The 13,217-nt window shown below is 40.2% G+C and overlaps 2 protein-coding genes across 2 annotated transcripts in view; both read left to right on the top strand.

Annotated features, from left to right (window-relative positions):
- Positions 1-2,391: 2,391 nt before the first annotated feature.
- Positions 2,392-6,480, top strand: si:dkey-63b1.1 (B2 bradykinin receptor). The gene is made up of 2 exons (XM_034195692.1): positions 2,392-2,469; positions 3,776-6,480. The coding sequence occupies exons 1-2, from the start codon at positions 2,443-2,445 to the stop codon at positions 4,874-4,876; spliced, it is 1,128 nt and encodes a 375-aa protein (XP_034051583.1). The 5' UTR covers positions 2,392-2,442; the 3' UTR covers positions 4,877-6,480.
- A 1,321-nt stretch (positions 6,481-7,801) lies between these two features.
- Positions 7,802-13,217, top strand: part of cep85l (centrosomal protein 85, like) — a 23,406-nt gene continuing 17,990 nt past the window's right edge. The window contains 8 exon segments of the mRNA XM_034195701.1: positions 7,802-8,135; positions 8,901-8,904; positions 9,137-9,264; positions 9,541-10,109; positions 10,111-10,221; positions 10,223-10,291; positions 10,293-10,403; positions 11,720-11,805. Coding sequence (XP_034051592.1) covers positions 8,087-8,135; positions 8,901-8,904; positions 9,137-9,264; positions 9,541-10,109; positions 10,111-10,221; positions 10,223-10,291; positions 10,293-10,403; positions 11,720-11,805 — 1,127 coding nt within the window. The 5' untranslated portion in view covers positions 7,802-8,086.

Genomic DNA, 13,217 nt, shown 5'->3' with positions numbered 1-13,217 from the left:
TGAAATGTTCTGATAATCCATAAGCAATAAAACAGCTTTTCCGTTGCTTGATATCAGTGCAGCGATATTTCTCCCCTCTCCTACCTTTTATTTAACATGAGTGTGTGCGGGACGATTTCCCTTGGATTCTATTGGCTCTAACGGTCAGAAAGAGATGTCACATGTCAAAATCGAACAAGGGGGGGCCAGAGATATGGAAAATCCACCCAAATGGCCCCAGAAGAGGTTTTTTTTTTGCTAAATCTGTCTAAAAAGGTCAAATATCACTTATTTTGCATCAATATTGATACAGGGTACTTATTATATGTTGTACTTTGGATTCCTAAAGCTTTTAGTCTACTAATCCATCATCCAAGGTTAGTTTTCACTATAAGTACAACATATTATTTGGACGGACACTATAATTTACAGTTTTTTATGATGTTCAATCTGAATTTTCTTTAAAATAAAAAACATCTATATTGATTCTGACTTTTCTACATCCAACTCACAGGTTTATCATTACTTTGAGAAAAAAGATTATTAATTTAACCCTTTTAGAAGGGAAGATGTGGTCATTTGTTCTGGGAATGTCATTTTCGAGCCTGAAACCTGAAAAACAGGCTTGGGGCCTAATAGGTTGATTATCTTGCCTATTAGCTAATTGCACTGCATGTGTGCAAAAAAGGTATCACTTTTAACATGAATAAAATGTCTTGTTTTCTGATTGTGTTGTCCTCAGTGCCAGATTGTTTTACATCTTGATACAAGAGTATACATGAGGGTGACATTTTCTTTTCATTTAATTCAACAGCATCTAAATTGTTATGACAACTGTGGCTGCCTGTCCAACTACCCTCCTGAATTGGAGGTGGATAGCAAATGTCCTACGGTGTTGATAGATTTGAACCTGATACATTTGGCCATCTAAGTTATATAGGAATGTTTTATTTTTGAGTTCAGACCATCAAACAGTAACATTAACAGTAATAGCTCCAAAAATAAACTTGGATAAATAGCCAACACTGAGAAGAATTCAATCTGACGCATGAAAACTTGGACTCCGGTCAAACATCAAGCCTTCTGTGTGAGGTCACTCTGCATGGTTTATTGGTATTTTGGACCTCAGTTTCAATTAGTGTTATTGTTATAAAGTTCCATTTGTTTAGCATATTTTACTCAAGAGTTTACTTAAAACTGTGGAACTGCTGTCAGATTCTGATCTGGAATATCTTGTATTAGCCATACTGAGCCCTTCTATGGTCTGTTACTGTTATCCTGTGCACTGCAGACTGACATCACTAAGTGGGCTAGTGGCTTTTTGTGCTTATTTGCTCATTTTAAATGTGTCCAACAGTGTTCTAAAAACTCAACAAATAATAAGGCCAGTGGACATATTATTGAGACAACTTTATATGTACACACCGGGCACTAATGACTATCTATAATAGCTTCAAATCCAATAAAAAAAGTATTAAATAAGATCAATAATCAGAATCTGGCTGCAGGGATTTGCTCGGATTCGGAGACTGAGGTCCACAACTGAAAGATAAGATCAGACATTTAGAATTCCAGTTCACCCAATAGGTGTTAGACGGGGTTGTTGAGGTCAGGCATGGATGAATAAAGAGAACTGGAAACAGCGTTGGAGTCGGGACCCCATTCATTTCTAAGTTGCTTGTTGGCGTATGAAGCCAAAATGACCAGTCTCTCGAGAGCAAAAGTACCTGTATCTAGCATGGATGTATTAAGAGAACTGTATACAGCGTTGGAGGAAGGGCCTCGTTCATTCCTATGAGAGTTGCTCAGTGGCGCATGAAGACAAAATGGCCTGATGCTCTCGAGAGCAAAACATCTCAAATTACCCATCATGCCTGCCTGCGAGAGCAAAAGTACCCGTAGTTGGCTCATAGAGCATGCACATTTGAGTGTGTGGGAGAGAAACTCCCCGTGGAGGGAACTTTGGGATTTTAGTCTTTGCAGACCATTTACATGCACAAAAACCTGACATTATACATACTTTTTACTATTCTGCCGAATAAGCTCTTTAAAACTCAATTAAATGAAAACATATCTTGAATTATGTATGATACTACAATTAGGGTGGTGACTCAAATGTCTAGAAAAAGGCTAGGACTTCAAAATAACAAATGCATAAATATAAAATAAAATAAAAATAGTCACTCTATTTTTATATCAGCACACGTGTGTTCTTATGCATTACTAAACCCAAACACTGAGTCAGGTTGAAGTGAAAACAGAATGCTGCAGGACAGTAAATACCATTTAGGTGAGGCAGAACACACAGAGGCGCTGCGGAGGGAAACAGATGGGAGCTGATGACGCAGTGGTCGTGTCTGGGCCTGCTTGTATAAAAGTGAGCGGTCTTCAAGTGCTCACTCCAGTGGAGGCTATACATCACCATGACGATTATCTGCTGGGAATGAACTGAGGCACATCTGGATGGAAGGGCAAAGCCACGGAGATAAGGTGAGCGCAACAAAAGCTTCCACAAAGTAGATTGAAAATAAATTATATTTCTCGGCTGTTTCTGGCCTTTTGTTTTTCAGTGCCTGGATAGGGACAAGATGAGCCAGGGATTCTGTCAAGAAAAATGTTTTTAAAAAATTGCAGTATAATGCAAAAATAAGCTTTTATTTTGTCCTTAATCTGCTCCAAGATGATGAACATTGAAGTTATATAGGCCTATTTGGAATGTTTAGAAAATGAAAACAGTAAGTGTTAAGAGCGTTTCCATTTAGATTTGACTTTAAGTTTAATATGTGATGTACAGAAAATACAGTTTCATACACTTTTTGCTTGTATGTACTGATAACTTAAGAGAGCACACCTTTAGACTGGTATTGAGTGCTGAATGCTGGACTAGTTGTGGAGTCCGGTAAAACATTTTTTGACACTATTCACCAAAGTAAACCAGATTTTGGGGCATTGGAATACAACCTGTTTGTGTTTTCTTTGGATAAAAGTGTCAGCTTAATGAAATGTAATGTACAATAGACGCGGAGTGATTTCTGGTAAAACTACAACATTTGACACAGCTAGGTTGCTTTTCCAGCAGTAAGAGGGGGAGTACTGTACACTGCTGTGCTGATCCATTCTGCGATGGTATCTGTTTCTCGTAAGTGATGAAACATTGCTTATTTCCACACTAACTGTGAGGGAGGCAGAGGTATTCATCACAGTATTTAATCCTAAGAGGTATGTAAGAGTGGTGCTATGCTACAATAACCAGTCTTTGAGATTCATGACTTGTTTTTCCCCAATTATTAGATTATCTTTCAGTGGAAGAAACATCAATTGTTGCTACATTCCTAAAATGTTCATGAATACAAATAAGAATATAACAGATATGTACAGATAAATTAGATCCATTTGGTTGATCATTACATAATGCATGTATAATATTTTGTTTTTTGTTTGCAACTCTTTTGCATTTTTACAATGTAAACACGATTTCCACCAGGTCTTTTGGTTAATGTAAGTCACGAGTCAATTTGAAAAGTCATACTTTATGTCAAAAGATGCATTCGTTTACAAGACAAAAGGTTCATTAAGGAGCTGCAGTTTGAGTAAATAATAACTTTAATAGTGAAAACTTTTGAATTTAATATTTTATGGCATTTATTTGTATGGACTTATTGATTTTTAAAACCTTGTCCTGAGTTGTATTTAGGTCATAACATTTGGAAGCCCAGTCTCGACAATGTACTTCACCACCCGTTGCAGATTTTTCCACTCTTTACTTACTCAATATGACTACTTCTATCATTCCCAGTTTCCAATGGGTGTGAATGCCTCAGACTGGTTCTTCCCCACCCTGGCCCCAGAGGTGGACCCCTGCAGTAACTACACTGAAGCCTGGCTGTGGCTGTCCTCCCTGCAGCCGGCCTACCTGGGTCTTATCAGCTTGGTAGGCTTGGTAGGGAATGGCCTGGTTCTCAGTGTGTTCTGCCTGCAGAGGAAGCCCTGCACCGTGGCAGATGTCTACCTGGGGAACCTGGCAGCTGCCGATCTCATCATGATGACCTGCCTTCCCTTCTGGGCCGTCACCATCGCCCGGGGCTACCAGTGGGACTTTGGAGAGGTCCTCTGTAAGCTGGTCAATGTGGCCATCTCTATGAACTACATCTGCAGTGTTCTGTTCCTCATGCTGGTCAGCATGGACCGATATATTGCCTTGGTGAAGCCCATGAGCACCAGTCGTCTAAGGAGAGCCTCCTGGGCCAAGCGTATCTGCCTTGGGGTCTGGACAATGGGCTTCCTCTTCACTCTTCCCACACTGTTCTTCCGCACAATGATGTACGTAGAGGATCCCGGGGTGGATGCCTGCATTTTAGCCTACCCCCACCCAGCATGGAGGTTGCACCACAACATCACCAGTAATGTGTTGGGCTTCCTAATCCCTGTCCTGGTGGTGGGGTACTGCACTCGTCACATTGTTTCTGTGCTGAGCGACCGGGAAGTCCTCTGGCTCCCTGGGGTGAAGGCGGAGAGGAAGGCCACCTCATTGGTTCTGGCCGTGCTCGCTGTCTTCCTCTTCTGCTGGACACCTCACCAGGTGATGCGCTTCCTGGACACTCTGGATTACTTCCAGGTCACACCCGGATGCCTCTGGGGTCATGTCCTGGACATCGGCATACAGTTGTCCACATATTTGGCGTACAGCAACAGCGCAGTGAATCCTTTCCTGTTTGTCATTGTCGGGAAGCATTTCAGGAAACGTGCAAAAGAGGTGTTTGGAAAGACTTTAAACCCCTGGTCAAAAGACATGTCCTACCTGACTGTGAGCTTCACCTCAATACATAGACTCAATGAAAAGCACAGAATAAGTATTGACCATTTGAAAATATCTGGGTTAAAACCAATGATAACATGACCGGTGGCTGAAGTGACGCCTGCAGTTATGAACTTTATGGCTGATCTCGTTGATTCTTTGGCCATTTGGAGACAGCACAACAAGCTGACTTTTGGAAAAAGCTGCTTGATACGACATCCAGCAGGAACATAGGAGCAGTTACATTATTTCTTGTTTGTCTGAGTCTCTGATGTTGTTTTGATAGAAGTAAGATTATATAAAAAAATGTACAGGAAAAATGAACCTGTTCTCACTGGATTCATTACCTTAGTAATACTTTTACTAATGGATTTGCAGTCTCAATTGCTAGTTTTAAAATGTCTTCACTACAGCATGATGTTTGGTTTGCTATCGTCCCATTTTGAGTGAAATAGAGCATAGAGCAGGATTGCATTAAGATTTCAGTTAAGAAACACTAAGAAGTATGCTGTTCATTTTTTTTATAATCTTATCACTCACGGGTCGTTTTTTTTTCAGCTAAGTTAAGCATCCCAATTAACATTGAACAGTTGACGACCCATATGGATGAAGCTTGCTAACCAAGCTAGAGCTAGCTTTGGCAGCTAACTGTACGAATCGCTACCTTGCTCTTACCCAGCTCCACTCTATGGTCACTTTCTGGCCCAAATAACCAAATGGCGGTATGGCGCTAACCAAAATGCTAAACTTGAGTCTCCACAAAACTTATGGTGGACGTCACCATGATGTCCACTTCTTTGAAACAGCCCAGTATAATATGATCATCATTAGCACACATATTTTTTGCTGGGGAAATAAGGTTTTAGTGCATCGGCCACATTGGCCATGCTGTCTGTTTCTGTCCTTCATTTATTCTTCATTGTAAATCACAGGTTAGACACTAACTACGTCTGAATGCTGTTTGCTGAAAGCTGGAAATGAAGTTGATGAGAGCTGAGTTTTTTTATTTTTCTGTCTTTTGAGTTGATTGAGGTTTGGGAAATTATTTGATGTTTTTTATATAAAAAATTAGGATAAGTGCAGCTTAGTGTACTATTTGTGACCTAACAAAATATACATTGATGTGTTCCAGATGGTTCTTAACGAGTTATAATAACCGGAGGCAACATGCACCACTAATGCCAAGGGACTTATTAGCCAACATAGTCCACTTGGATTAGTGTCTGTGCCCTCCTTCTGTTTCTCTGGTTTTATTGTCTTTGTCATTATATCTTTGACATGCTGAGAATTATTACCATATTTAACATACTCATATTAAGTATACCCTGTCAAAGATGTACAATGATATACATGAGATGCTAAATAACTAGTGTGTGGAGTGCTGATTATGGATCCCAATGTTATCTATAATCAGTAACATTGTCTTCTTTATCAAATGTTTCTGCAGTTTCAGGTGCTTAAACCAACACATCATTTCACCACGGAAAGTATATCATCTTACTTTTCCTCAGAGATTTAACTCGTAAGCCTGGTCAACAAAACGTGCAAACCAATTCATTGACCTTACTTACAAATGATCTGTGCATATCCAATGAGGATTCCAATGTACTATTTGAATATGGAAATGTTTATGTTGCAGAATGCAGAAACTCTGTTTTTTACAAACATCTTAACTTGTTCTGTACCTCCTAGTTTACACTTAAGTTAAAGTGTTTTTTCTTACTTGAACATTTGAAAAGGTTGTACTTATGTTTCTGCAATCAACCATTTGTTTTCTTAATTGTTTGAATGTATAATATTTGTTTGTGAAATATCATTCCGTCTATGCTTGAATTTTATGTATATTTATTGGTTTTTATTGTACACAAATCTGTCTTGAAAAAGAGATCTTTCTCAACTAGACTACCTGATTGAATACAGGATTAAACAAAAATACCAGAACTGCGTATGATTCGCTGAGAGTGTGTTGGATATAATGTAACCTGTTTCATTTTCTGAGTCAAACTTTTGTTTTTGCTGCCATTTATATTAATGTCCAAAGTCCCAAAAGTAAAACAGGTTTATACATGATGAATCATCCAGGCAAGCAAACAAAGGAATAAAGGCTGCAGATGGCACCAAATCTCTATCAAATCTGACAAAAATCTAAACTGGGCTAAACATGTACTATTCCTCCTATTTTCCCCTTTTTGAGTCATTTTACACACAAATACAAGGTAAATATAAATAAAACAGTTTAAGGGACACAAGGAGGTAAAAGGTATGATAGTGATAATACAATACAATAAAAATAAATAATGATCCCTCTCTAAAATAAAGGAAGGCATAGGACAGAATGAATAAATATAAAATAATATTAAAACATTAAATAAACAAATAAATAAGAAAAATATTCTTTCCATTTATTCTATGAATGTATGTATAGTAAAATGTTTTGATATGAGATACAATATATTTTTTGAAAACGGGAAAAAAAAAAGTAGGACTCCAGGATAGAGACATTAACATAGCCTACTTCAAAGGTGATAAAAAGGCAATGAAAACTATTATGCATTTAACTAATATTTAATCTAAATTATGAAACTCTATTTTTCTTCCTTTCTTTACTTTGTTTGTTTCTTTTATTATTTAATTGATATGACTACCCCTGATGTGAACTTTTTTAATACAAAATATATGATGTGCATATATGTTCTTGAATGAATACAATTTTTAATATAAAATATAGTGATATTTCATCTGAAATATGAAACAGTATTTTTTTGTTTTTAATGTAATTTTGTATTACTTTATATGTCTACCCCTGATATGAGCTTTTTTGTATACAAAATATATGATGATGATTTATTTTTATATGAACATCATGTTCATATGTTCTTGAATAAAATAAATACATAATAATAATAATAATTTTTAAAAGCCTTTTAAGGTTACCGTAATTGCAAGAAAAGACGCCCTATCACTCAGAACTACGGTTCTGAGTGATTCTACAGTGAAAACACGTCCCCATGCTCCAGCAGTGAACCTCTCCTCGGTCCGTTCCGTTCTCCTGATGCGGAGCTGCTCTGCGGGGAGAGAGGACGAGGAGTCTGCGGGGGTCACTTCCTCTCACAGGAAGCTCAGCTCCGGACGTCATTTCTAGGAAGGTTATTAGGAAGAATGTTTTTCAGACATAACTCATTCCTCATAGATCTTTCGATCTTTTCTTCCATAATGTAGTTTAACATATACACCCCGTCTTTTCAGACGTTTGGCCTTTTTTCTTTTGTCTTGTGATCACTCCGCCGTGTTTCTGCCTCACAGTCATACGGGATGTGGTACAGAAGTGAATTAGAGGATGGATACGAATCTAATAAAACAGGTGAGACGCACATTCGATAAAAGTGTGACGGTACAGGATGATTTCTGACTTTATATAGACAGTCTATGTTTCTGACTCTATGTTTCTGACACGCAAGCTAGCTACATCCACTTACTGAGATGTAAAGGCCCATAGCTGCAGTACAGCAGCTAGCACGATGCTATCTGCCTCTGTGATGCTGTGCTACAAGAACACATTGAATAGTTACATTAAGGACATGAGGGAGAAGGGTGTCTCGTTTTATGACTACTTTCCAGTGGTGTTAAGTAACTAAGTAGATGTACTCAAGTACTGTACTCAAGTACAATGTTGAGATACTTGTACTTTACTTGAGTATTTCCATGCTACTTTGTACTTCTACTCCACTACAATTCAGAGGTAAATCATGTACTTTTACTCCACTACATGTATTTAATCCCTTTAGTTACTTCACAGATGTGGATGAATGATGTGAAATCTAATCAAGTGTTGAATCAGACTTTAGTTCCACCTGGAGTAAATCCACCAGCTACCCTGCAGTATACAAAGTCATTCAAACTAGCTGCACCTTTACCAGCTTTGAGAACACTTTCATGATCAATCATTATAAAACATATCATATATATTATTCTGAAATGAACCAATCTGCACAATAAATACTTTTACTTTTGGTACTTTAACTATATGTATACTATATTTATATATGTAGATGCTAATACTTTTCTACGTTTACTTATGTAACATTTTGAATGCAGGACTTTTACTTGTAACAGAGGATTCCTACAGTCTGGTACTTTTACTTTTACTCAAGTACACGATCTGAGTACTTCTCCCACCTCTGACATTTACTAATTGAATAGATACATTAAGGACATGAGAAGGAAGGGTGTCTGGGTTTATGACTGTTTTCTATGCCCCGCTGATTTGTATACTGCAAGAATAATATTTCCATCTGATAACCACTTTTCTGTATAATCACTAAATACCTTGTGTGACAGATAGCCTTTTAAAATGTGTTCCAGGCTCCAGTTGGGGGGGGGCTCTCCAGGATGGGTCCCTGGGAGCGGTGTCTGTGGGGGCCGCCGGCACAGCACCGTGTCCGACAGCGGGGACACCGGGATCGGGACCTACTGCTCCAACAGCGTGGAAGGTCTGTTAACCTGTCTTTATATCTGACTGTCTGTCTCTTACAAAACCAGCAGGTTATTAATCACTGAAATCTTTGCACAATTGTAATGTATACACAAAAATCATTTCCTAATTGGGATAAATAAAGTATCTATCTCATTTGTAATATTTTAGTTTATAAGCAGAAAAAGCCTTGTTAGCTTAATGTTATGCAGACTGAATAAAGCATTCGTTATGATTCTGTGTCGATGAGGAAGTCCGACATGGTCTTTCTTCTAATGCTCTGTATGTCTTCCAGATGACTCCAGTTCCAGTACCACACCGTTGTCTCTTCAGCCGCTCACGTTGCAGCATCTCGTGAGTCAGGATGAAGGGTCCGTCCCCCTGGTCCACGTCATGCTGTCCCCATCCTCCTCCCCGTACACCGGCTATAGTACGCCAGCCTCCACCAGCAGCAGCACCGGGCGCTGGAGCAGATCCTGCCAGCTACTGACCCCTGCCGTGACCCTGCCGGGGGTCTCTCTGGACATGAAGGACCACCAGCCCCTGCGGAGGTGCTCCTCTCTCACCAAGCTGCCCTCTGGGGCGGACAGAAGCTCCAGCAGGACATCAGGCCTTCAGTACAACCCCCAAGGCTCCCTGGACCGAGGACTGCCACATGGGTACAGGAAGGAGCCCCTCGGTTCTAACGTGGATCTTTACCTCCCCTTATCTTCCTCCTTGCTCTACAACAGCCTCCTGCAGCGCTCCCCGGGGGCCGGGCCCTGCTACCACCGGCTACAAAAACCACAGCAGTAGATCCAGTGGGTTTGGAAAAGAAACCGGTCCGTGCCCTCGAGTCCGTCCTCATCGGTGAAACGCAACAGTTTTGGACATGAACTACAGCGCCTTGCCGGAATCTAAAGTGGCTCGGGGGGGGGCACAGCTCTATGGCCTCAGCTTACCCAAACCAGCTGACCCAGCACTGAAGGATCATCAAGACCGACAGAGGGTCCCCTATCCAGCCGGCGGTCCGCACCCAGATGTGGCTCGCTGAGCAGATGGAGTACAAGGCCCAAAGTAGAGGGGTGGAGGTCAACTGGGGTCCGATTGGGTGCTGCTGGAACAGAGGGCTGTGGAGATGGGCCATTGCCATGTCAACAGGAACCGGGGCTTCACCAGGTAAGCGGCTTTGCCTCGGGGGTAAATGTGTGTCTACTGTCAGAGGGTCGGTGGTTTCATCCCTAGTGTCTTTAGGCAAGATACTCATTTCTCCTGTTAGCATATCTACTAGGGATGCTCCTATCAGGGTTTTTGGGATCATAGGGTGGGTGGGGGCTATGGGGATCTTCCATTGAATGTGTTGTATTGTGAATTGTGTAGCAGAGTTTCCGTTAGCCGGTAATCACCGGACTATGACCGGTAATATAATGCTGATGTTTAAAACTCAGTTCACGGGGCTTATTTTTATATTGCTTCAGTTTATAATCTTACAGATCGAAAAGTTCAGATTCATTTTCAATAAATGATTCCACAAACAACATAATTATTACATTCAAACAAACTACTTGTAGTAGATGAAGTATATTATTCAAAAGTTTACATTAACTTTGAATAATAACACGGGAGGAACGGATGCTCTCTCTCTTCAGTATCAGACTCGTGCAGCTCACTGATCCAGTACTGAGTGACCCGACCGTGAAGAATAAACATATAACTAGTTTAGCTAGTTCCAGAGGTAGATCAAATAGCTAATGTGTAGGTCTAACTCTTAGTGTGTTGCTCCGCTCACCGTCCCAGCGGGCGGAGCTGTGATCCGGTAGAGCTGCGTGTCTCCGTTGCATATTGCTATTTTATTGTCTTTTTCTGACTCCTTGAAAAACTGCCAGACCGGTGAAGCCATTTTTGCGAGCTTCTTTTGTACAGAGGAGTGTCATGTATTTTGCGTCATCTGATCGGCTCTCCTGATCGTTCTTTATAGAGAGCACCGATCAAACTCTTAAGAGTGAATATCGGCCGATCGATCGGAGCATCCTAATATCTACGGTACTGAAGCGCACGTGAGTTGCTTTTGGTGAAAGCATTAGCTAAACATGTCATGTTATAGAGAATAAGCAACAAGCATAGAGAAAGAGGAAAAAGCAAAGAAGGAGAGGATGTACTGCAAAGAAGGTATCCATCAAATATCCAAGTTTAAAGTTCCCAACACACAAAACAGACTTCAAAGTACTACTTCCGAATCAGCTTGTTACACGGGTACTTAGGTACACACTAAATACATCCATCATTTCACACGACATATTGATCTGAACAGGATTGTATTGCTTAGGCTAAGAAAAAAATAGTCCGTTCCACGACGTACTAACTGCTGGAGCTCAACAACAACTTAACTTAAAATGAGGGTATCACTGATGTTGCTCTCTTTTCCTTTTCTTTACTCTGGACAGTTTAGCCATAATGAATCCAAAGTGTTGTGCTCTCCACAAATATGTGTGTAGGTGCTGATGGGGACCTCTCTTCCTGTACACACTTTGGTGAAGGTGAAGGAGGGGCTGCTGAGACAGAGAGAGCTGGAGATAGAGAGGTACTGCAGGACACACACACACACACACACACACACACACACACACACACACACACACACCCTCACACAAAGAGCTGAGTTCTCTATTTAGACCTAGGTGACTCATGTCATACACACCTTCAATGTGTATGTAGTTTACTGTGTGGATCTCTGTGTATTTAGCTGCTCTGTAGAATGGTGCAGGAATGAGTCCTTAAAGCTGGAAATGAGTCAGCAATTTACCACTTCTAGTTCCCTTGTCTTTATGTCAACGTTTTTTTAATGTGTTTTTTGTTAGATGCCTGAAATAAGATTTACATCGTGTGACTACTGAACCAAATATTAGCTTAGCGGTGGTGATGCAACTACGTGATGTAGTTCCTTTATAGCAGGGGTGTCAAACTCAATTTCATCGCAGGCCACATTCGCATAAAGGTTGCACTCAAAAGGGCCGGTTGTAACTATATAAATATATAATATATATATATAAAATAATGTATTATATGACATTATTGCCTCTGAATTGGATTATTATCGGATAGGATAATAACTTAGTAATTAACTACGTCTGAAAGCAGAGGTCCAGGGCAAATCATTGCAAGTCTCTTCAGTGCGCATGTCACAAAACGAGATGCATTGTGGGACATGTAGTTTATGGGCAACCTACTTCTGTAAAGTGGCAAGTAACTATAATAAACGTATTATATTCTTTGCAAGCTCTTGCAGGGCCACATAAAATGAAGTCTCGGCCGGATTTGGCCCCCGGGCCTTGAGTTTGAGACCTGTGCTTTATAGCCTAGCGTTAGCTTTTTGCTTCTGCCAATTGCTTTTAAGCTTTAAATTCATATTGCGGTTTTAATTTATTGAGATTATCCTGCTCAGTGTTTCCCACAGATCTGAAATATACTTGGGGGGGTGGTAGTAACGGGGGGGGGGGGGGGGGGGGGGGTTTGAGGTGACGTGCAACAACATTAACATTTCTGTTGTTCGCTTGTTAGCAGACCCTTCACGCGATGGCAGAGTGAACAGGAACAGGCAGGGCCCATAGTGATAGCCCTATAGTTTAAATCTACTACCCACACATGAACATATGGACATGGTTACTATTTAAAAAAATTGTAAATGTATTTAGGAACCTATCAAAGTGATTTGAAGTGGGGGTGGACCTCAAACCCTCTAGGGGGGTCCAGGGGCATGCCCCCCTGGTAAGATTTTTTTTTAAATGTTGGAGTTAAATGCATCAATCTGGTGCATTTTGAGGGGAAAATAAAGAGACTAGATCTATGGGAACACTTATATGAAACAGAACTGTATACATTTAAATAATCATAACATCGTGACCATAACCAAAAACATCCCATTTCCAATATGAAAAAACACTGAAACTTGATCATTTATTTATTTTTGGTTCATTTATAGTTGTGAGTGTGTCT

Source organism: Gymnodraco acuticeps, unplaced genomic scaffold, assembly GCF_902827175.1.
Source record: "Gymnodraco acuticeps unplaced genomic scaffold, fGymAcu1.1, whole genome shotgun sequence".
NCBI classification, from domain to species: domain Eukaryota; kingdom Metazoa; phylum Chordata; class Actinopteri; order Perciformes; family Bathydraconidae; genus Gymnodraco; species Gymnodraco acuticeps.
The sequence above is the reverse complement of the archived record's forward strand: the minus strand, read 5'-3'. Positions and strand labels throughout refer to the sequence as shown.